The sequence below is a fragment of the Vulpes lagopus genome, chromosome 2 (assembly GCF_018345385.1).
Source record: "Vulpes lagopus strain Blue_001 chromosome 2, ASM1834538v1, whole genome shotgun sequence".
Taxonomy (NCBI): Eukaryota; Metazoa; Chordata; class Mammalia; order Carnivora; family Canidae; genus Vulpes; species Vulpes lagopus.
The window spans coordinates 58,018,414-58,043,067 of record NC_054825.1 but is presented as its reverse complement, the minus strand read 5'-3'; the positions used below and the strand labels follow the sequence as shown (position 1 = coordinate 58,043,067).

Genomic DNA, 24,654 nt, shown 5'->3' with positions numbered 1-24,654 from the left:
TGAGTTACATGGAAACACTTGATTTTAACTCACTATTTTACCATCATATCTTGAGTAGAAAGCTAAGAAGAAAGAAGTAAAGGTGTATATGGCCCATCTCTGTGCAATCTGCTCTGACCCAATTTTAGTTCAGCTAATAATAATCTTCAAATCATTTTTAGTAGAATCATCAACAAAATAAAAGCAAGGTGTAATAGTTTCAAAAGCCAAATGCTTTATATAAAAACAAAGCAGTTCTCTGCCCTATCCGTCCACACTTTTGAGTGCTATTCTTTAGAGGCAGTCCCATTCAACTCCTGGATATTCTTTAGTTCCTTACCTCCACATTTCTTTTTCTTTTTTTTTTTTTTTAAGATTTTATTTATTTATTCATGAGAGACAGAGAGAGAGAGGCAGAGACACAGGCAGAGGGAGAAGCAGGCTCCACGCTTCTCCACGCAGGGAGCCCGGACTCCAGGATCACGCCCTGGGCCGAAGCAGGCGCTAAACCGCTAAACCCAGGGATCCCCCTTACCTCCACATTTCTGAGTAACATGATAACACTCTGATTTCTTTGTTTAAAAATTGTAGAGATTGTTTATTGAGTTATTCCTATGGGAGATGAGGATTTAGAAGAAAAAAACATAGGCTGGGGAAAGATTAGAATGCTAACATACACTAGTAGTAAGATGATAAAGACTCAGCAAGGGAGGAGGCTATAAATGAGTGAAATAGAAAAGGCATGTATAATAACATCAGTAAGACTTCACAGATAATAGTAAATAAATTAGGGTAAAAGTCAAAGACAGTACCAACTTTTCTGTCATAGTCTTTTCCTGTCAAGATCCAACTTAAAAAAACAAAGAACTTTAAAAGAATGATAATTTTGAGAGTTAGAGATGTATTTTTTAGTTTTCTTAAGCCTAAGTTAACAATCAGTCTGTGATTTTAATTAGGATAATGTAGCTTAATTCCTCAATTATCTCTGCTAACAGATTTTCCTCATCTGAATTTTTCTTTAAAGATTTTATTTATTTATTCATGAGAGACACAGGCAGAGACATAGGCAGAGGGAGAAGCAGGCTCCATGCAGGGAGCCCAATGTGGGACTCAATCTCAGGACTCCAGGATCACACCCTGAGCCGAAGGAGGATGTTTAACCACTGAGCCACCCAGGCATCCCACCCCATCTGAATTTTTATGTATTGCTTGTGCCACTCAGTACCTTTTTTTTTTTTAAATAGGCTTCATGCCTAGTGTGGAGACCAATGTGGGGCTTGAACTCAAAGATCTGAGATCAAAACCTGAGCTGAGATCAAGAGTTAGATGCTTAACTGACTGAGCCACCCAGGTGCCCCACCACTCAGTATTAATTATTAATTCACTTATGTTCTCAATATTTCATGTAAATATATCTTATTTCCCAAAACGATTTTGCCCTTCCAAGGAAAAAAATCAATGTTTCACACTTGTATTCCCTATATCTTACTCTCTGGCACTATGAATAACTCCCTACTAAGTATGCTTTTTATAGCGTATTGTTCAAAGACCTTTGAAGAATATAAAGGATACATCAAAAACTGTGATCAATATTCTAAGAGATGAAAGGCCAAGTGCCTTTTTTTTAAATTTTTTATTTATTTATGATAGACACACAGTGAGAGAGAGAGGCAGAGACACAGGCAGAGGGAGAAGCAGGCTCCATGCACCGGGAGCCTGACGTGAGATTCGATCCCGGGTCTCCAGGCGCTAAACCGCTGCGCCACCCAGGGATCCTAGCCAAGTGCCTTTAAACAATAAAAAGGAACTAGAAAGAATTCTTTAAAATTAAATATATGCAGTAAACACTGCATTAAAAAGAATTTTAAAAAAGAATTAAAAAAAGAATTGAAAGACAAAGTTGAGAAAATCTCTTAGAAGGTAGAACAAGAAAAAAAAAAAAAGAAGGTAGAACAAGAAGATAAATAAAATTAAAGAATAAATAATAATCAAAGAAATGAAAAAAATTTCCAGAAGTGAAGAACGTATGTTTCTACATTGAATGTGATCACCAAGGATGCAGCCCAATGATGGTAAAACAAGGCCCACCCAAAAGTATAGCAAGTACTGAAATGTCAGAACACCAAGAAAGAGACAAACTTCAGAGAGAAGACATAGATTACATACAAAAATTCTGGAGTATCAGACTACAATCATCTGGAAGCTAAAAGACAATGATCAATGACTTCAAAATGAAGAAAAGGTATTTCCAACATTGAATTTTATGTCTAGCTAAACTATAAATGTAGACTATAAGTCTTTTTTCAGACATACACAAGCTACAAAAATGTGCTTTCGATACACTTTTTCTCAGGAAGCTAAATAAGAATATGTTCCACCAATCAAAGAAAGAAGAAGACAGGAGATCCAAAAAAGAACCAAAGTGGAAATGAGGAGAAAGGAACTCCTAAGATAATGGTAAAGGGAAGTCCCAGGATGACAGCTATACAGCAGCTCTTTAAACAAAAAGTTTAGATCACAGGAACAGAAGTTTCTGTGTTTCAGGAGGGATATACCCAAAATTAAACTGGATCTGAGAGGTAACCTGATATGTTTGACTGTGCTGGCAGGTCAATGGCTGAGTTAGTGGTAGGTGACGAGTTAAGCAAGCAAACAAAATGATGAGGTAACTGTTAATTTGAGGAAAAACAAAACTTTAAGAAGAAAAGTAATATAATCACAATCACAGTGATGGTAAATAATACTCATATAACTCGGGGTGCCTGGGTGGCTCAGTGGTAGAGGGTCTGCCTTTGGCTCAGGTTGTGATCCTGGGGTCTTAGGATCCAGTCCTGTATCAGGCTCCTAGCAGGAAGCCTGCTTATCCCTTGGCCTCTCTCTGTGTGTCTCTCATGAATAAATACATAAAATCTTTTTAAGAATGCTAACTCTAATGTTTTAAACTTTGAGTACCTTATTTAATCAAAACTTCCAAAGTAATTGGGAGGCTGGAACAAGAGGAGGAAGAATGGTATGAGAGAAAAGAACTAAATCCTTACCTCCTAGAAGAATAAATCAATAGGGATCCCTGGGTGGCGCAGCGGTTTGGCGCCTGTCTTTGGCCCAGGGCGCGATCCTGGAGACCCGGGATCGAATCCCACATCGGGCTCCCGGTGCATGGAGCCTGCTTCTCCCTCTGCCTGTGTCTCTGCCTCTCTCTCTCTCTCTCTCTGTGACTATCATAAATTTAAAAAAAAATAAATAAATAAATCAATAAACAAAACCTACAATTTTTAAATGAAGAAATCTGAGTGTAATTATGCTAATCAAAACTTCAGGAATAAGGAGCTAAGGAATATCTAGGTGATGAATGGGATTGCTTGTAAAGAATAGGACTCAGTGTAGAGGAATGGAGCAAGGAACCTCTTTGTTTTTATATAAAGTATTTGACTTTAAGACTATTACATCTGTAACCAAAAAATAATTTTAAAAGGTTGGAAAGTAACTATTGTATTTTTAAATGGCGTATTTTATCTCACATTTAAGTAAAGATACATATAAGCAAGAAAGAATGAGACATTTTTCAGCTTATTGTCTTCTGATATTTCTCCCTAGATGCCGGTCCCCACCTTAGAAAAATAATATGTATGTTTTCACAAACTTAATTATATACATACATTTTCACCACTGTTCATTTTGCCTTATGTAATTGCTGACAACATATAAAAAGAAAATTTGGTTCTGCTTCTTTCTGTTATAAATTATTAAATTATGCATGTGAGCATTTGAAACATATACCAATGAAAACTACCACTGTGAGTACAGGCCTAGCCAAGCAGGATTAAAAAAAAAAAATTAGTGAAACATTATTATTTGAGACATGTGTTCCGTACTTTTCGCCTCTGTGGTTTCTGGCCTCTAAATGAGCGTCATTCAATTTCTTGATATAACTTCCCTTATTTAATACTATTTTTTTTAAGTAGGCTCCATGCCCAATGTGGGGCTTAAACTCACCACCCTGAGATTAAGAGTTGCATGCTTTACTGACTGAGCCAGCTAGGTACCTCTATAATATACTTTTATAAATCTATAATCAAGGCATTATGTTAAATTCTGAATTTCCTGAAATCTCTAGTATGCTCATTTGCACTTAATGGCCTTAAATAAATGCTTAATCCAGCAGAGTATATTTTATGAACTCTACACCCAAAGCAGCTCGAACTCACAACCCCAAGATTAATAAGAGTCACATGCTCTACCAACTGAGCCAGCCAGGCACCTCCAGGAGCATATATCTTAAATCTGTTAACATTTGCAATCTTTTCTCAGGGCAAAATTCTGATTTGAACCATAGAATTTATTGCTTACAAATTGACATGGAGACCAAAAACACACAAAACTTCTAAATTCAACATTCTGAAGATGCTATTATCGTTTTAAACTTTCCTCTTTTTCAAGAGTTGGATAAATACCACAAAAATGTGTTAATGAAAAAGGGTGGAAGAAGCTCCATCTTCTGTATTCTCAGGAAACCATACTTCCCAAGCAAGTGTTAAAAATATAGCAATACAACGAAAAATTACTGGACAGTAAACCCAAGGAAGACATAAGCCCTTTCTCTTTTTCTCTGTGGCATCCCCAGGGCCACAGTATCCAGCAATGCACTTGGTCCTGAACTGTGCTAAATGAATGAATGGAACAAGTTTGTATTTTTGTCTACCTTCTCTAACCGAAAGAGGTAAGATACTATTCCATTAGGTGTCAGGTATTGATATCCCTAACTACGAAGGAAGACCTATCTTGTCTATTGCATCCCTTGAGCCTAATAAAATGTTGAAAGACTTAAAAAAAAAAAAAAAGCGGGGGCGGGGGAGGGGAACTCCTTGTCCACAGAACAGGCCAGAATAGGCTCCAAATCCCATTTTGTCACCAACAAAACTTCCAGGCTACTCTGTCCTCTCCGAAAATTGCGTGGCTTTAAGATGAATCAACTCTAATTAGAAAACTCTTTCAGGAATAGGCACTTCTCACTCCATCCAAAGTGAGGCCAAGTTAACAAAACCGCAAAGACTTGGCTAATTCAGGCACAATCTAATTTATTATTACTGGCCCGAGTCACCCACTCTTTTTTGGCCGTGCAGGCCATACCCACAACCGCACTGACGCCTCAAGTAGGGTGAACGTTTTTCAGCAGTAGCTGGTGGGGAGCCCAGTTTCTTGGCCAAAACCCCGGGGAGACTGGGATTTGTGCGGTGTAGTCCTCCAAACACCTCGAACAGACAGACTCCAGCCCTTAAACATCTGCATCTCGTAAGAAATCCCTTCAATTCTCCATGCGACAAGCAGAGGAAACAAATCTCCCGAGAGCCCTTCGGGGACGAGCGCTTTTCCAAATAACACAAACATCGCCGCCGACTCCCCACCCTGGAGCCCTTGACTGGGCCACACGCATCCCAAGTCGCGAGGGTCACGACCAAACTAGACGCCGCCCGCGCCCGCCCAGCCTTTAAAGAAGCCGCGTGCGGTCGCGCTGCCCGGGAGTTCAACTTCCGGCCACAAAGTGAGAGGATGTTTAGCCTCTGGCCACGCCCCCCGGCCACGCCACGCCCCCCGACCCCAACCCCGGCTCGCGGGTGCGCAGGAGGGGCGGGGCCGCAGCGCGCAGGCACGCCCCGAGCCCGCGGCGGCGCGCACGCGCGCTCCCGCTCCCCCCCCCCCCCCCCCCCCCGTGACGTGCCTGGCCGAGGCCGCGCAAGGGCGCTGTTGCTGCCAGTGCCGCTGTCATGGCGTCCGAGGCGCTGGCTGAGGAGAACCCGCCGCGGTCTCTTTAGAGCGAGGGGCTGGCGGCTGGGTATGGAGAGCGGCCCCGGGAGCCTGCAGCCGCTAGAACACGGGGTGGCCGCCGCGCCAGCGCCAGGGACAGGTTCTCCGCAGGAAGGGCGTCCGGAGACCAGGCTCGCCGCCGGGGATGGTCCTGGAGTATGGGCGGCGGAGAGCAGCGGCGGGAATGGGCAGGGGGCGGCGGCCGCCGGGAGGAGCCTCTTGGACTCGGTGTCTCCCGCCGGCTCTCCTCGGGTCCCCGGACCCTGCAGCTCCTTCCCGGGCTTGGACTTAAAGGAGGGCGATCCGGAGAGTCCCGCTGCCCAGACGACGCCTCCGAGAGGGCAGCACAAGGTGACCGCCTCGGAGACAGTCGAGGCCGGAGCGGACCAGGGATCCGGTCCTGCCGGGGACGCCGGCCCCCGCCCGGGGCCCGCCGGCACCTGCCGGGCGGAGTTGGCGGCCGCCGGGGCCGAGGAGCCCAGCGGCGCGGGCGGCCTCAGCAGCAGCTGCAGCGACCCGAGCCCTCCCGGGGAATCGCCGAGCCTGGACTCCCTGGAGTCGTTCTCTAACCTGCATTCTTTCCCCAGTAGCTCTGAGTTTAACAGCGAGGAGGGAGCTGAGAACAGGGTCCCCGGGGAGGAGGAGGAGGAGGAGGAGGAGGGGGAGGAGGGGGGCGCGGGCGCGGGCGCGGGCGCGGCGGTGTTGCCCGGGGCTGTGCCTCTGTGCCGCGAAGAGGAGGAGGAGGAGGGGGAGGAAGCGCAGGTACTGGCGGCCTCCAAGGAGCGCTTCCCGGGACAGTCTGTCTATCACATCAAGTGGATCCAGTGGAAGGAAGAGAACACACCCATCATCACTCAGAATGAGAATGGACCCTGCCCTTTGCTGGCCATCCTCAATGTTTTGCTTCTGGCCTGGAAGGTACATTCTGCGGCTTTCTATTTCCTACAGCTTTTTGGGAGGGGAGGGGAAGGGAGGGGGGGAAACGGGGTGAAGTCGCTGCTGCATGTCAGCTGACAGCTTCCTCTTTTCTTTCCTCTTTCATCAGTCCTCTTCTCACACGAAATTCATTATGGGACTCCTTTGTCCAAAGAATATTCTTGAATTTGGTAAAGAATTGCCACCAACCCCAGGTCTCTCTAGTGTGTAAATGAGAGTTCAGGCTGTTGTACTTAAAAGCAGCTAGGACTCCGAGCATCCTAAACCCTAGGATTTTTTTTTTTTTTACTATGTTTTTCTATGATTCCTTCTTACCGACCTTGTCACATACACAAAAAGAGTGAAGAATCGGGGGAAATGATCTTCAGAAGTTACCATCAATCTGTGATATTGGGGAGCAAGTTCTGATGGTTACATTTGGTCCATTTTCCGAGAATACTTGCACCATTTGAGTGTAGATACTTAAGGAAATGGTGATAGGGAAGATGTGGCCCCTTTGACAAATTCCATTTAAGGGAAAGCATTGGTCTGAGCCCAATTACCATAACTCCTTGGTTTTCAAATATTACGTTTTCATTTTATGCTTGATTTTTACTTGCCTTGTTTTTTGGCTCTGCTGAAATAGTTTGGCATTATTACTAGTAACCTCACTTCAGAATACATTAAGGGAACTAAAACTGTAATGACTAAAATAAAAGATTCAAGGTAAAGGAACAAAAAAGGAAGGGCTCCTCAAAACTTAAGTGTATTGAGGACCCAGTGAGTTCTGTATGATTGAAGTGTTTTAAGCTTGCAGTTTTAGGGTGCTGAGAAGCATTTTATAGCACACTTTTTATTTTCAAATTGATAACTGTATCTATTGATAAAGTATTTACTAGAAAAAAATAACCTGCATCATTCTGACCAGTTAGGAAGAAAATCGAGTAAAGGGAATAGTACTTATTTACGTGCCTTCATTTTCCCGTTACTAGCTAGCAAGGGCTGATGCAAAAAAAAAAAAAAAAAAAAAAAGAAAGAAAAAAGAGAGAGAGAGAGAGAAATTAGAAACTGTAGCAGTATCTGGTATATAAAGGCACTCAAGTGTTTAATGAAGACTGTGCCTGCTTTTGAAGAGCTGTTGAGCTATTTGGGATTGCATCATTGACTTATTTGAAATTATTAAAGGAGAATGCAAGACAAAACATTATAAATACATATAAATATGAAATTTTAGGTTATAGAAAACAGATGGAAATGTATTAGATATTCCAAAAGGGGAAGTTTTTCTTTGTTTTGGCATAGTCCCAGAGAGCTTCATGGAATTTGTGGTCTTAAACCAAGCTTTTAAGGAAAAATAGAATTTAAAATAAGAGGGAAATGGAATTCTGGGAGAGGGAAGGATATAAACAAAAGCGATGAAAGTAGAATGGATAGTGTGTGTGTGTGTGTTTACTGGAATAATAAAAAATAAGATTGAAAAGCTGAAGAACCACTTGATGAAGGCCCTTTAGTGTCAGAGTCGGGAGTTAGACTTGATATATGGGCCAAAATCCCCAGTTTTTTTGTAGGAAGGAATAACAGTTTCCTTTAGGCTTTTCTCTTCTCTTAGTTTCCATACAGTACTGCAGAAGTTCAGAGGAGCTCCTTCCTCTGGTCTGGAATTTTAGGATAGAAGATTCTTGAATTGTCTCTTTCAAAGACATGGCTTTGATGGAATGATCAAATGTTTGAGTTCCCACTATGGGTGAGGTACTAGAAATACGAAAACAAGAGGCAAGTCTGCTTTTATGTAACTCACTATTAGTGGGGAGACAGACATATAAATAATTACAATGCAATGTGATAAGTTTTAAATGTGCTTTGGAATTATAGAGAAAAAGGTAACTAGGGATGGGATGTGTCGAGGGAAAGCTTTATAGATGTAACCTATGAACTGGGTCTGAAGGATGAGTGAGAGAATGCCTTCCAGGCAGAGGGAATAGTCTTCAAATATGGTGAAGCAGAAAAAGATGGGTTCTTTTTCCCGATTCTAACCTTGGTCAGGAGTGCAGAGGAAGAGAGGAAGGAAATGGCAATAGCAGAACATAAAATTGATAGGTTGAGTTAGACTGTTAAAGAGCAGGCGGGCTAATTATTTTGGAGGATATTTTATAAATCTGTGGCTTTTGGCCTTCTTTCTGCCTCCAGGCTATGGCTACACACAAACGTTACTCATCAGTTATCATCAATAGGGAGGCAGATAAAGTGATGCAAGATCTGATAAACTGGTGTTCTCTAAATGAGCTAGGGATGCTACAGGTCAGACTATTTTCATAATAATACTAACATGTTCTTTGTCTTTTCATTCTCATTCTCTCACAAGTGTCAGTGGGGTTTTCCAGGCTAGGTGATGTGTGATGACATCATTGCTCTGACAGTTAATGGAATGTGTGCTCATGTATTCTTGTGCTTAAAATTTTTCTCAATTTTCATTTCTAGTATGGTAAATATGGGTGGATATGACGTAGGTAGACAAAAGCTCTTTAGAGGACTGTAATTTTTAGGACTGTAAAAAGTCCTGACACTAAAAGATTTGAGAAATGCTACAGTAAAGAAAAATAGTAAATACAGTAAAGAAAAATAGTAAATAGTAAACAGTAAGTAGCTGTTAGATTTCAGAAGATCCATCACTAGTGGTGTTTTTACTTTATATTTAGCTGATAATATGGAACTATTATAAATAAATTACTGGACAGAAGAAATAACATGATGAAAGTGGTCTTGTTTGAGATTAGACTAAGGTAGGATTGTAGTGAGTGTAGCAGGAAGAATCAATGAGGATAGCCCTTTTGGTTGGGGAATTCTCTTCCCTTTCTCTTTGATGAAGATAACGTTGCAGCCTAAATGATGAACTGATTACTAACTGGATATAGGTAATGAAGAAGACAACCCCACCTTTTCTAATCTGGGTAATAGAGATTGATTGGGTCATTCAAAAGCTAGAGAAAATGTTTTAGGTGGGAGATGTCAAAGTTTGGTTGTGTCAGATTAGAAATGTCTGATAAGTGGGACATGATTATGTAAATATTCATCATGTTACTAGAAGCATAGAGTGGTCTCAGGAAAGAGGTCAAAGTATAGAGAAAAACTGAATAGAGGAGTTATTGCATAGATATAAGTATGGTAGCTTACTTGCCGTAAGAGAATGAATGAAGATTCCATAGGGAGTGGTGAATAATAGTTCTCAACTTTTTTCCATCCCAAATATATGTGGGGAACTACAAATTACTGGCTTAATTCCTCCCTGTAATTCCACATTCCTTGTAATTCCCCATGCCCTCTTCCACTCCATTCTCCAGAGACAGAGAAAACAGGAACAAAGATTAAACTTGGTGGGGAAAAGAGCATGCTAAGCATTAAGGATGAGAGAGTGTAAAAGAGACTACTATAGGTATAATTTGAGATTTGATTGAGAACTGGAAATAGGACAATGTCATGATCATAGTCTTGGAGAGAGAGACTATAATAGAGCGGTCAGTTATCATTGTTAAATTCAATAGCATCAAGGAAGTATTGGAGTAGGAAAGATTTTGCCCAAAAGTGGCAGGTATGAGGACAAGGTTGCTGAAAAATCAGGACAATATATGACTCCTCAGAATAAGTGGTAAAGTTCTCTTCAGAGGAAAGGAACAACAATCTCATTTTCTGAAATAATGGGATGGGACAAGGAAGATACAGAGACAGAGTCCTGTTAAGATAGAGGCAGGGGGCACTTGGGTGGCTCAGTCATTTGAGCAGCTGATTCTTGGTTTTGGCTCAGGTCATGATCTCAGGGTACTGGGATCCAGGACTTGTGGCCAAGCTCAGCAGGGAGTCTGCTTATGGATTCTCTCTCCCTCTCCCTTTGCCTCTTGCCCAGTTTGCATGGTTCTCTCTCTCTCTCTCTCTCTCTCTTAAATCTGAAAAGAGAGGCAGATGGAAATTGAGGCCTCATTCTCCCATTTTGGCAGAATAACAATTGACCTCATCAGGAATTACCATGGAATTTGTCAGTAATTAGCAAGGAGAAGTTATAAAGTATGGAGGGGAGGATTTTGTGAGAAAGATACATTATATTTTAAAGAAATTCTAATCTTACAGAGGTTATATCTAGGAATTTGAGGCATAAATGGAAAGTAGGAAGTAGCAATGGCTATGTTGGGGGTACTCTTTAAAAACTTTTAGTATATCAGTTTTGCTTTGTTTTTGTTTTTTCTCCCAGTACTTCTCTAAAACCTAGAAATAGGAGCAGGAAGAATGGCTAATTAGAGTTGTATTAAGGGTTGGGCTTTTCAAGAGCTTATTTGTGGAGAGTCAATGGAATTAGAATTGAAAATTAAAGTTGATTATTTCTTTTGCGGGAGGTGAAGTAATGAGAAAAATCAATAAACTAAACATGTTGGGAAGATTTGAGTGATTCAAAGAAAGTAAGTGCTGTGGTTCTGGATGAGAGATGACAGTTAAAATTACCAAACAGAGTGAGTACTGTGCTGGGAATATTGGAGTTTTAATTACAAGTGTTGCTTTAGGACTGATGAAGAGTAGATGATCATTCATAATCTCTGAAATAATTGAGCTGTGATAATCCAACAAATCAAGGAAGAAGGAAACTTATACATTAATTTTAATTCAAGTTCAAATTTCTAATTCTGTTTAACTGACACCAGGTAAATTCACCTACATTTATGCTTGGGAATACATTTTCACTTTGCTTCTTGACTTTAAACTACACATGTAGTTTTTTTATATAGTTTTTCTTTAATCTTTTATTTTATCTATCAAAAACAATGCCATTTATAAGGATATTTGAAGGCTGTGACCCATTTATTTAGATATGTTTAGGGGTGCCTGGTTGGCTCAGTCGGTACGTAATATGACTCTTCACCTTGGGTTGTGAGTTCAAGCCCCCCATACGATATAGAGATTACTTAAAAATAAAGTCTTAAAAAAAGATGTGTTTGGGTATGCCTGGGTGGCTTAGTCATTTAGGCATCTGACTCTTGATTTCTTTTGGGTCATGATCTTGAAGTTGTGGGATCAAGCCCCATGTCAGGCTCTGTGCTGGTTGAGGGGTCTGCTTGTTCCTTTCCCTCTGCTCATGCTCTCTGTCTCTAAGATGAATATATAAAATCTTAAAAAAAAATGTGTTTGTGAAAATCAACAAGTCAAAAGATATATAAAATTTGGTTTCTGATGATACTGACTTTATGTTAGGAATGTTGAAGCTGAGTGATGGGTACTTGGAAATTCATTATACTATTATTTTTCTAGTTTGTATAACTTAAATATTGCATTATGTAACATTCTAAAAAGTTTCTGCCTTAATATCTTTATGTTTATGAAAGTATTATTTTGGGGTGCCCGGGTGGCTTGGTTGGTTAAGCATCTGCCTTCAACTCAGGTCATAGTCCCTGGGTCCTGGGATTGAGCCTCCCATCAGGCTCCCTGCTCATCAGGGAGTCTGCTTCTTTCTCCCTCTGACCCTCCCCTCTCCCCCTGCTCATGCTCTAGCTCACGTGCTCTCTCAAAATAAAATACTTTTTAAAAATGATTTTTTATTTATTTTGAGTGAGAGCATGCATGTGTTAGGAAGTGTGTGCAAGCCGAGGGAGAGGCAAAGGCAGAAGGAGAGAGAATCCCAAGCAGACTCTGCTGAACAGGGAGCCCTGCAGAGGGCACAATACTAGGACTCTGGGATTACCACTTGAGCCAAAACCAAGAGTCAGATAGTCAACAGACTAAGCTACCCAGTACCCCATATTACTTTAATAATAGAAGGAATCCCTGCTTTGTCATACTTTTGTTTTCTTACAGAAAGACTGTTATAGGTTGTGAGGCTCAAACGCTGAAAAAAAGTACATAAACTTATTCTGTACATTATGACAGAAGACACATAAATTTTGTAATAACCAATGATAATATTTCTAATCATGTAGCATTTTGGTAGAAGAATGAATGCACTGTTCTCAATTAAGATGTTGGAAGCACATCTCTTTTCCTCCATAGCCCTTTTGGGTAGGAAATTCTTTTCTTTCTTTGTTTAGACCATCTCCTACTCCAAGTCAACAGAGAAATGCCAGGATTCTGAAGCAAGATTTTCTTTTTATATTAACCTGATTTCTCCAGACATTCTAAACCTAGAAACTAGAAAGTAAGGATTGACATATTTGGTTCTATAAAAAATGATGAAAAAGCTGAAGGGCACCTGGGTGGCTCAGTTGGTTGAGTGTCCAACTCTTGACTTCAGCTAAGGTCATGATCTTGGAGTCATGAGATTGACCCTGGAGTTGGGCTCCATGCTGAGTACAGAGTCTGCTTAAAATTCTCTGTCTCCCCGTTTCTCTGCACCACAACCCCTACTAAGCAAAGAAAGAAGAGAAAAGAATTTCCTACCCAAAAGGACTATGGAGGAAAAGAGATTGCACCACAACCCCTCACCCCACATGTGTATTCTCTTTAAAAAATAAAAATTAAAAGAAAATGAAAAGGCTGAAGGTTAAAAAGGACAAAAATACTCCTTTTTTCACCCAAAAAAATCTCCACCGGAAACTAAACCAAAGCACACTATAGACTGAGGGAATTCTTTACCAGATTATGTGCCTATTGGTTAATTTCTTCATTTACAAAGAGCCCTTACAGATTAGAAAGAAAAGATAAGCAATCCACTAGCAAAATGAGCAAAGGCCATTTCCAGAAAATTCAAAGAAGTTCAAATGGACATCCTTTCTCTCATTATCACTTATAGAATAAAGCACCATGAAGATGAGCCTCTTGCCAACAATGAGCTTTTGCTCTAGTTCTCCGTCCCTTCTTGACAACTTTTCTCATACACTTTTCAGACACCTCTCCTTGCTTCTTACTTTCTTTTCTTTTTTAAGATTTTATTTGTTTATTTGACAGAGAGAGAGCAAGCACAAGCAGGGGAAGCGGCAGAGAGAGAGAGAGGGAGAAGCAGGCTCCCCACCAAGTAGGGAGTCCGACGTGGGGCTCGATCCCAGGATCCTGGGATCATGACCTGAGCTGAAGGCAGACACTTAACCAACTGAGCCACCCAGGTGCCCCAACTTTCTTTTTCTTTAAACTTCCTCACTTGTAAGAACATTGCAATCACACAAATTTTCTCATATTTCCCTTTTTTTAAACTAGGCACTTTTGAGGATTTCCAAGTGTGTTTGTTCCTTGTAAAAGTGGAAAAAGAGATGGTGAGCCAAAGATTCCATTTTAGCATCTCCTCGGTCCCCTCCCCCTTTTAATATAGATCTTATAAGAAGAGAATAATAGCTTTACACATTGGTGTTTTGTGTACGTGATAGATGCAAATAACATTTAGAAGTCTTTCATTTTCAATCTCTCTTAAGAATTAGGATTGGTGAGGTAAAATGGATGCAGGCTGATGACGATATGAATACTGCTGGTGGCTGTAATAGGTTTGTTCTATCTGTAATAGGTTGTCCTATTAATAATGGGTTCATTTTCTCCTTTCCCTTTGCTTTGAGTAGTCCTTCAGTGGATAACTTTCCTATTTCCCATCCAGCCTAGTCTATGTTGAGTCCCAGGTGAAGAACATTTGAGCATAGATCGTACCAGTAATCAGAGAGCTTTGAAAAATAATAGTATTCAGTTATTTTTATGTCCAGATATGATGCTAAGTATTTTATATGCATTATATGCATTTCTCCTTAATTTTCTCAATCACATCATTAAATCCTTATGCAAATATTGCTCCTATTTTACATATATACAAAACTGAGGTGCATAAAGTTTATTTATTTATTTATTTATTTATTTATTTATTTATTTTTGCATAAAGTTTAAATAACTGGCCCAACCTAAGATTAATACCCACTCCAGAACTTGAGCTGTTACTTGGGGTATGTGGTTTTGAAGTTAAAATTCAAGATGCCAGCAAACCTGATGGACACTAGATCTGGGGCTAAGCAGGTTGAACGAACCGGTGATAAAGTCAGAGAAGCAGAAATAGCCTCCGTGACTCTTTAGAACAAATCCTTGGGATCTGGTACCAGTTGCTCTTTATTCAGACTCCTTCCATTTTTAGCCCCCTATACTTTATCCTATGTCCTCTGAATTATCTGACATTTCCAGTGTCAGAGACTTTCTTAGCTTTTGGGGTGAATGAGTGTGCCATTCCCTTCATAGTTTATTAAATACCTTCTTTGATATTTTCATTAATTAGTAAATTCTATCTTTACTACCACTACTACTATCTTTACTACCACAACCACTACCTGAAGGAGGTTTAGGCCACCTTCATCTCATCTGGATGACTTCAATAGCCTTCAAGTTGGTCCCTTATCATACCCTATTCACATTTATTTCTCAAGTAACAGTGCAAAAATTTCATTGTCAGTTATACTTGGGTTTTTCAGCAGCTAGGCTTTCTGAGCTTAAATATAAGTCCATTGTAACGTTGTTTATTGCTCTGAAACTCTTTGCATTGCATATAAAATAGGACTTAAAAAAAAAGATTTTATTTATTTATTCATGAGACACACACACACACACACACACACACAGAGGCAGAGACACAGGCAGAGGGAGAAGCAGGTTCCATACAGGGAGCCTGACACGAGACTCCATCCTGGGTCTCGGATCAGGCCCTGGGCTGAAGGGGGCGCTAAACCACTGAGCCACCTGGGCTGCCCTAAAATAGGACATTCTTGAAAATCTAATATGTATGACTATATCTGCAATTTCTGATGGTTTTAAATAGTTTTAGATAGGCCTTAGTATTACTCTGAGGTTAGGGTCTAAAGTATGATAAAAATTGATGGTGAATGTGTTTCAAATTGGCTTTTCTAAGTTGAAGATTGTGTCTTAAAATTTTTTGTGACTTGATATATTGATGAGATACAGAAGGATTTACTAAACAATCTGAATTTTGGTATTTTTAAGTATAGTAATTATTATTAATAAATGAATTATTCTTAATAAATGATAAATAATAAACGAATGTTACATATAATAAATTAGAATATGAAGATGATGTGTAATAGTTTATAATAAGGCATGTTGAAAGGATCCTTTTTAAAGGATAAAAGTCTTTTATTTTATTTATTTTTTAAATATTTTATTTATTTATTCTTGAGAAACCCAAAGAGAGAGAGGCAGAGACATAAGCAGAATTGAAGCAGACTCCCTGCAGGGAGCCCGATGTGGGACTTGATCCCAGGACTCCGGAATCACACCCTGAATGGAAGGCAGATGCTCAACCACTGAGTGACTCAGGTGCCCCTTTAGTCTTTGTTTAATACTTCTAATATTTAAAAAAAATAATTTATTTATAATTTCAACTAAAAAATCATGAATGCTGTATGATTTACTGTATATTCAAAATTAGAAGGGTACCACACCTGGCTGGCTCAGTCCATAGAGCATGTAACTTTCCCCATATTGGGTGTAGAAATTACTTTAAAAATTTTTTTAATTAGTGAAATTTGAACTAAGAAGGGATTTTATCATGTATTTGGGCCATTTTACCTTAAGTAATGCAAAAATAGACTGCAACACAAGAATTAAATAATTCATGTACAAATTAAAAATGGTTGTCTCCTGAGTTCCAGCAACTTTGTTGGAATATCAAACTAAACCTTACAGTTCTGAAGCAGACATCATTTCCTTCTACAAACTTGTCTTCCCTTATCAAATTTCTCATTTATATTGATTCTATAGATCTTAATTTTTAGAGTCTCCTAACTAAGTCTTAGAGTCAACCTTATTTATTCTTTGCCTATCATTATCTCCTTTTCTTTATTTCTTTCTTTCTTTCTTTCTTTCTTTCTTTCTTTCTTTCTTCTCTTCTCTTCTCTTCTCTTCTCTTCTCTTCTCTTCTCTTCTCTTCTCTAAAGATTTATTTGAGAAAGGGGGAGGGAGAGAGAGAATCTTCCAGCAGGTTCCTCACTCAGCAAGGATCCTGTCATACTCTATCTCTTGATCCATGCATAACATCATGACCTGAGACGAAATCAAGAGTTGGACACTTAACCTGCTGAGCCACCCAGGCTTATCCTCCACTTTTCATTGGTCACAAAGTTCTGTCAAATCTTTATTTAAAATATATTTCAGATGATGTTTTACATAAAATTTGTGTTGAAAAAAAGTATTTTGCTGTAAAAATATGTAAATAGTGGTATAATGGAGAAGGTAATTGGCTTTGGAGTCGGATCTCAGTTCACATCACAGCTTTGCTACTTTGGACAAATTAACTTCTCAGTGCATTAGTTAATTCTTTGAATGAAGGTAGTAAAATCAGCTTCATAGGATTGTGGATTATGCTAATTGTCATAGCAAACTGAATGACAATTAGTTCAATATATTAAAATTTTTTTTCTGCTTTTCCTAAAGAGCAAAGATTGGCAAATACTCAATTTTTATCTTTTCAACTCCCCAACTTACAGAGGTGTTATAATTCAAAATGTGAATCTATGACTTTTTATTGGTATTCCAGTTAAACATTTAATAATATTCTTTGGTCATTTTTGTACTTACCATCACCTATATAAACTGCTTATTTTTTAGTTTTACTGGTCCCCTGCATTTTTCTATCCCCTTCAGAATGTCATCATAGGTATCAAAATCTTGGCATATCACTTTTGGGATATTTTACATTTTTGTTTAAGGTTTTATTAATACTTTACGTGGAAGATTTGATTAATTTATTTTTATTTATTTTTAATTTTATAAAAATTTTTAAAATTTTGATCTTGCTTGGGTCTATTTTCAAATACACTTCACTCTTCAAGTGACTAAGAATTACAGAATAATTTGGCTGAATTAATGGGTTTTTACCCTATAGTTGAATAGTTGGAGTTGGAGTAGCTATTTCTGTTTGTTAATTTGATTATTCTTGCTGTGCTTAAGTTATTAATTTGCTCAGGAAATCCAGTTAATTCAGTAAAATCTTATGTCTCGGAGAGGACGTAATTTATTTTCTTAGACTCTATTTGAACTCTTAATTTGGAGCTATGTGTTAGTATATACTGAGAGGTTTTGCTCATATTTTAGGAAGAATATTTAAACTACTTAAAAGAGTACCTTCCAATTACTTTTATATACATTATTCATGTACTTAAGAACAATATATTTTAGATTATTACTAAAAGGTCACCTGAGAACTTAGGTCATTCTTTAAGTTTTTTTCATTGTAAAATTTAAAATTTAGAGATTCACACTTGTTAATTCTGTATTCTTAGCTAGCTATTCCCTAACTTGTTTTTTTCTTTTATAAAACCTAAAGAGACAGGAATGAAAGTCAGAATCATTAACAAAACCTTTGGCACTTGTTTTTGAGGTGATGGTGGTAAAAGAATGGAAAAAGATAAGCTTTCAGGAAGATAATTTTGTGGTTTAAAAAAAAAAGATCTGGGGATCCCTGAGTGGCGCAGCGGTTTGGCGCCTGCCTTTGGCCCAGGGCGCGATCCTGGAGACCCGGGATCGAATCCCACTTCGGGCTCCCGGTGCCTGGAGCCTGCTTCTCCCTCTGCCTGTGTCTCTGCCTCTCTCTCTCTCTCTGTGACTATCATAAATAAATAAAAATTTTAAAAAAATTAAAAAAAAAAAAAAAAGATCTGTTGACAGCTTCACAGTATTAGTGAGAAGCAGGCGTTCCTTCTCAATTGTTTATTTGTCCTTAATTTTAATGACTATCCGGAATATGTTATTGGCTAGATTCAGGAAATGAATATTTCACTGAGTATGCTTGTGAATAAGTGAGTTAAAATATTTGCATATTTGTTGCCCACTTCTTAATCAGTATAAAGGTGTCATTTTCTTTTTCAAATGTTTGAAGCAATGCATGTAGGCAATTGTTATTATTTGGACATTTCCAGGCTAAACCCTGAAATCATGTTTGTAGAAATCTAGGATTATAGTATGTATTTCCCAAGTACATATAGTTGTTAGTGCCTTTGTTTGTTATTTTTGGCAAAAATGCCACAATTGACAATTCTGTTAATTCTTATTTTGACAATTATATAGGATTGCTACTTTAACCAAAGCAGAGGATAAGCTATCTGTTTGTGGAATTTTCTGGTAAATATATTGACTGAACCTGTCTGGAATAAAAAAATATATAGGTCTTATTTAAGAAACATTATTAGGTGTAAGTGGGATTTTCAGATTGTTCTGACAATTATTCAGAATATAAACATTAACAGTGAATATAAACTTCTGGTTTAAATATCAGACCTTTAAGAGCACTCCTGAAACAGCTTGATACAATATTTTCTAGTGATAAACTATTCTGTAGGAACAGTTAAAATCATCTAAGACAGGGGTCAGCAAACTCAATTCCTGTAAAGGACCAGATAGTAAGTAAATATCTTAGGCTTTGTGATCTGTCTTGTAAAGATTCAGCTATGCTATTGTTGTGCAAAACAACAATAAAGCTATATATAAACAATGAGAGTGACTGTTCAAATAAAACTTTATTTAGAAAAACAGGCAGGGGGCAGCCCCGGTGGCACAGCGGTTTAGCGCCACCTGTAGCCCAGGGCATGATCCTGGAGACCCTGGATCAAGTCCCACGTCAGACTCTCTGTATGATGCTTGCTTCTACCTCTCCCTGTGTCTCTGCCTCTCTCTCTCTCTCTCTCTGTCTCTATGAATAAATAAATTTTTAAAAATCTTTAATAAAATAAATAAAAAATAAATATCTAAAAAAAAAAGAAAACAGGCAGGGACCATAGTTTACCAATGAATTTCAGGTTAAAAATATATCATATATGGGAACTCTCAACTTTCTGTTCAATTTTCTGTAAACCTAAAGCAGCTAAAACAAAACAAAACAAACAAAATCCCCAAACTCTGTTAACAATTTTTGAAAAACATGACACAAGGAAACAAATGATTTAGAATCAAGTAATAATAAAAACCTCCATGGCATCTCTTGGTTTTGCCTGAGTAATGAATCCAGCTGGATGACAAAATTGTAAGCATCAATTGTCACGTATGCTCTCAGGGTATGAAACTGTTTCTGTTTTACAGAGATCTGTTTTACAGAGATATGTTTTAGAACTTATTTTATTAGGGATCCCTGGGTGGCGCAGTGGTTTGGCGCTTGCCTTTGGCCCAGGGCGCGATCCTGGAGACCCGGGATCGAATCCCACATCAGGCTCCCGGTGCATGGAGCCTGCTTCTCCCTCTGCCTGTGTCTCTGCCTCTCTCTCTCTCTCTCTCTGTGACTATCATAAATAAATTTTTAAAAAAATTAAAAAAAAAGAACTTATTTTATTAATTGATTAAACAAACAAAAAATTGTGACATGCTGTTACCGCATTTGCTAACGTAAACACCCAGAGCACCTTCTTCAACACTTGGAGGAACTGTTGGAAAAAGTTGATAATTTAAATGATTTCCTTGGTTGAACGGAAAATGATTCCCAGAAAATAACTCCTGAAAAATTTTTAATTATGTTACTATTCTCCTATCGTTGATATTTAATTACTTTGTTTGATTTTCTGTCCTACAGCATTTATTTTTCTTCTATCCTATGAATATACCACAGAGTATGCTTTTGAATAAGTCAGCTAAAATATTTATAATGATTGGCTATAACATCTATGTAACTCATCTGACAATTCACTTGAAACATTAATGTAGACTAATGTGTTGCTGCCAAATTAACTTTAGAAACTTAAATATGACTGTAATCGTATCTACTTTTAACCTTTTTATTGTGAACCATAACACATAGGATGCATAAAACAGATGTATAGTTTAACAAGTTATTATAAACATCAGTGGAACTATCATGCAAGTCAAGAAATAGAGCATTGCCAGCATCCCGGAAGGCTCTTACTTTTTAAAAAATATTTATTTATTTATTTGAGAGAACTAGAGCAAGTGAGCCTAGTATAGGGAGGCAGAGAGGAAGAGAGAAGCTCAGGCAGACTCTACACTGAGCACAAGCCTGACTTGGGGGGCTCTATCCCACGACCCTGAGATGATGACCTGAGCCAAAACCAAGAGTCAGACACTCAGGTGCTCCCCAGAAGGCTCTTATATGCCCTCCTTTCCAACTATAACCCCTTCCTTTATCCCTAGGGCTAACCATATTCTGGTTTTTATAGAATCCATTTCCTTACTTTTCTTTATAATTTTATCACCATGCATACAGCTATCAACAATATAGTTTAATGCTGCCTACGTTTAAACTTTACTGGGTGCCTGGGTAGCTAGGTCAGTTAAGCGTCTGCCTTCAGCTCATGTCATGTTCTCAGGGTCCTGGAATCAAGCCCTACATTGGGCTCCCTGCTCAGCATGGAGTCTGCATGTCCCTCTCCCTCCTCCCTTCATCCCTGCTTGTGCTCTCTCTCTCACTCTGCTCTCTGTCAAATAAATAAATAAAATTTAAAAAAAAAAAACTTTGCAAGTGAAATTCTTTAGCATATGATTAATATGGGTTTTTAAAAATATTTTATTTATGTATTTGAGAGAAAGAGTGACACCATGAGCCAGGGTTGGGGCAGAGGGAGAGGGAGAAGCATATTCCCTGCTAAGTGGGGAACCTGACTTGGGGCTCATTCCCAAAACCCTGAGATTATGACCTGGGGTGAGGGTAGACATGTAACCAATTGAGCCACCCAGCCATCCCTGATTGATACTTTAATACTGTAGCATTATAGTCACTCAATAAAAATGGCCAAGATAAACTGAAGAAATGGGATATTGAGCTATGTTCCAATCTGTCCTTAGTAAAACTGCTCCATGGTTGACCTGTCACATGTTTGGTGCCTATTCCTGCTCTTCAGCTGGTCTATCATGTAAGACACTACTGGAGGTGCCTAGTGACAATCATAGAGGGTGATGAAAGGGGTAGCATTTGGTTTTAAAAACAGATTTCTTGTCCATCGAAAGATGAATGGATAAAGAAGATGTGGTTTATGTATACAATGGAATATTACTCAGCAATTAGAAACGACAAATACCCACCATTTGCTTCAACGTGGATGGAACTGGAGGGTATTATGCTGAGTGAAATAAGTCAATCGGAGAAGGACAAACAGTGTATGTTCTCATTCATTTGGGGAATATAAATAATAGTGAAAGGGAATATAAAGGAAGGGAAAAGAAATGTTGGGAAATATCAGGAAGGGAGACAGAACATAAAGACTCCTAACTCGGGGAAACGAACTAGGGGTGGTGGAAGGGGAGGAGGGCGGGTGTTGGAGGGGAATGGGTGACGGGCACTGAGGTGAACACTTGACGGGATGAGCACTGGGTGTTTTTCTGTATGTTAGTAAATTGAACACCAATAAAAATTAATTTAAAAAAAATAAAAAATAAAATAAAATGAAAGAAAAAAACAGATTTCTGGTGTCTCTGTGAGATCTTATATCGCCCTATAAATTTTATGGTGATAAGATTGACTGTCATATTTGATAAAGATTAGTTATAAAGATTTTAATAACAAATATTAATGTATATGTATAGTAGATACATTTGCACACATACAATGTTTCTGACTGAAGAAACACTTTAATCACTTAAAACATTTGATTTTATAGAAAAAATACTTTGTTTTTCAGGTGAAACTTCCACCGATGATGGAAATCATAACTGCTGAACAACTGATGGAATATTTAGGTTAGTGTTGAAAAGTGGGATGATTTTATCTCTTTCAAAATAAAGTCTCCAAAACTAATATATTACCAAATTGCATCTTTCTGAAGTGCTATTAAATAATCTGCTTTAAAATCATAATTTTGAATCTCTTAATTAAAAATTTATATTAATATGTTACTGTTCTTGAGTGTTAAACCTTTCTGAAGGCTTTTTCTAACCAGTGTTAAAATTCTATAGTATAAATAAGGAGGCTGATAACTTCCAGAAAAGAACAAGATACATATTAATTCCTAATAAATTACAGAATGGGAAATGGTACAGGAAGTCTGACATTGCATGTAGAAAGCATTAAAAAAATATTGAGTTGAATATAGACTTGAATTAAAAACCTAGATTTAGATTTAGATTATCACTATCCAAAGTATGACTCGTGGACCTACACCAGTCTGTGAAACATTAGTTACCAATCTGCAGTGATCCAGGGGTTTGTGCCAAAATGCAAAACATTTACACAAGCACACTGTTTAGTTTATCTGAAATTTTTCATAGCAAAATTTTCTTGATGAAGGAAGCAGTGTATTAAGTTGCATTCTTATGCAAGCTTCTTATTTCAAAACAGACCAGTGATAGACAGTTTACAGACCAGCTGCTTTCAGTAGAACTTGTTTACAGAGCGGGGGAACTGTGTATTACACTGAGGTCTTTTACAATTTAGCAAAGAGGAATTTATATATTTATATTGTTACCACATAGGTAATCAATCCATATTCTTAGTTTTTTTTAGTAATTAATTGTTTATTTTAAGAAAAATTTTGTAAAAAAGAAAAATTATTATTGTCAGCTGATTAGCTTGTCTACACCATTCCAGACTACAAGCTAACTGACTTTTGGTGAAGTACAGGCCTAGTGAAGTTGGAGATTGTAGCTTTTGGAAGACCCTTTTCTTTATGTAATTACTATCATTTAATCCTATTCACTGGCTAGGGAAATCTCAGAGTTAAGAGTAGATTACTTTGAATACCCATATGTCTGGAAATAGAATTTCTATTTATATCTCTTTTAGTCTAGCTTAGTGATTGTTAAACTTTATGATTTCTAAATTATGTTTCATAATTGGGAACATAATTGGGAATTATATTTCATGGGGAAGGCTGAAATATGCTTGGTGCTTTTGATGAATAACCAGTATAACTTCCAAGGAGTGTATGTACAAGGGAGATGACATTTGAGAGGTAATGGGGCCAGGTCATATAGGACCCTGTAGGCTATTATAGCAACTTCTGGCATTTGCCCTGAGTGAGCTTGGAAGCCATTAGAGGTTTTTGACCGGAGGACTGATATGATTTGACTTTGAGAGTAACAAGAATTCTCTGGCTGAAACTAGAACCTAGGAAGGAAGAGACAAGCAGGGATATCAGGAAGCTATTACAACAAAAAATCCTATTGCAATCAGTGAAAGATGGTGGTGGCTTCCAACAAGGTAGTAGAAGCGGCGATTGTAAAATGTGGTCAGATTCTGGATATAAAGCTGACAGGATTTGCTAATCAGTTGAATGGAGAGTGAGAATGGTTCACTGCATGGTTTTTGGCTTAGTACAACTGAAAGGATGGAGTTAACATCAGCTGACACAAGAAAAATGGAAGGAACATGTTTATGGAGGAATAACAGGATTTGGGTTTGGGGATGTTTATTGACATCCAAGTGGAAATTTCAGGATGGCAGTCAGATATATAAATGTAGAGTTTAGAGGAGGGGTCTAGATCACTGCTATATAATAGAAATTTCTGTGATAATAGAAATCTTCAATATCTGTACTATCTAGTTTGGTACTACTAACCACACATAGCTCTTGAGCTCTTAACATATAGCTGATGTGCTGAGAACCTGAATATTAAATTTTAATTAATGGAAATTATATAATCATATGTTGCTACTGGCTAATGTATTGGGCGGTGCAGATCTAGCCTATAAATATGCATTTGGGAGCAGACAACATATATAAATGGTAGACAAAGTGAAATTACAATGAGATTGAATGTAGATAGAGAAGGGAAGAGATCAGTGTACTAACTGTGGGACATGCCACTGATTAGAAATTGCAGAAGAAGGAAGAACAGGTGTGTTCAAGCCAGGTTGAAGAAAAACAGGAGACTTATTTCCTAGAATCCAAATGAAGTTTCAATGAAGAGTAAAAGATTAACTGAACCACATGCTGCTAATAGCTTAAGCAGTGTGAAGACTAAAAATTGACTATTGATTGAACCATAAGGAGGTCACTGGTAACCTCAACAAGTGCGTGGGAGGAAACCAGACAGGGAGGGTACAAGGAAAAATTGGAAACCTTTATACATAGCCAA

The 24,654-nt window shown here is 38.3% G+C and overlaps 1 protein-coding gene across 3 annotated transcripts in view; it reads left to right on the top strand.

Annotated features, from left to right (window-relative positions):
• Positions 1-5,692: 5,692 nt before the first annotated feature.
• Positions 5,693-24,654, top strand: part of MINDY2 (MINDY lysine 48 deubiquitinase 2) — an 83,750-nt gene continuing 64,788 nt past the window's right edge. For all 3 annotated transcript variants that reach the window (XM_041743265.1, XM_041743266.1, XM_041743267.1), the window contains exons 1-2: positions 5,693-6,699; positions 22,260-22,317. In XM_041743265.1, coding sequence (XP_041599199.1) covers positions 5,812-6,699; positions 22,260-22,317 — 946 coding nt within the window. In that variant the 5' untranslated portion in view covers positions 5,693-5,811. The remainder of the gene's footprint in view (positions 6,700-22,259; positions 22,318-24,654) is intronic.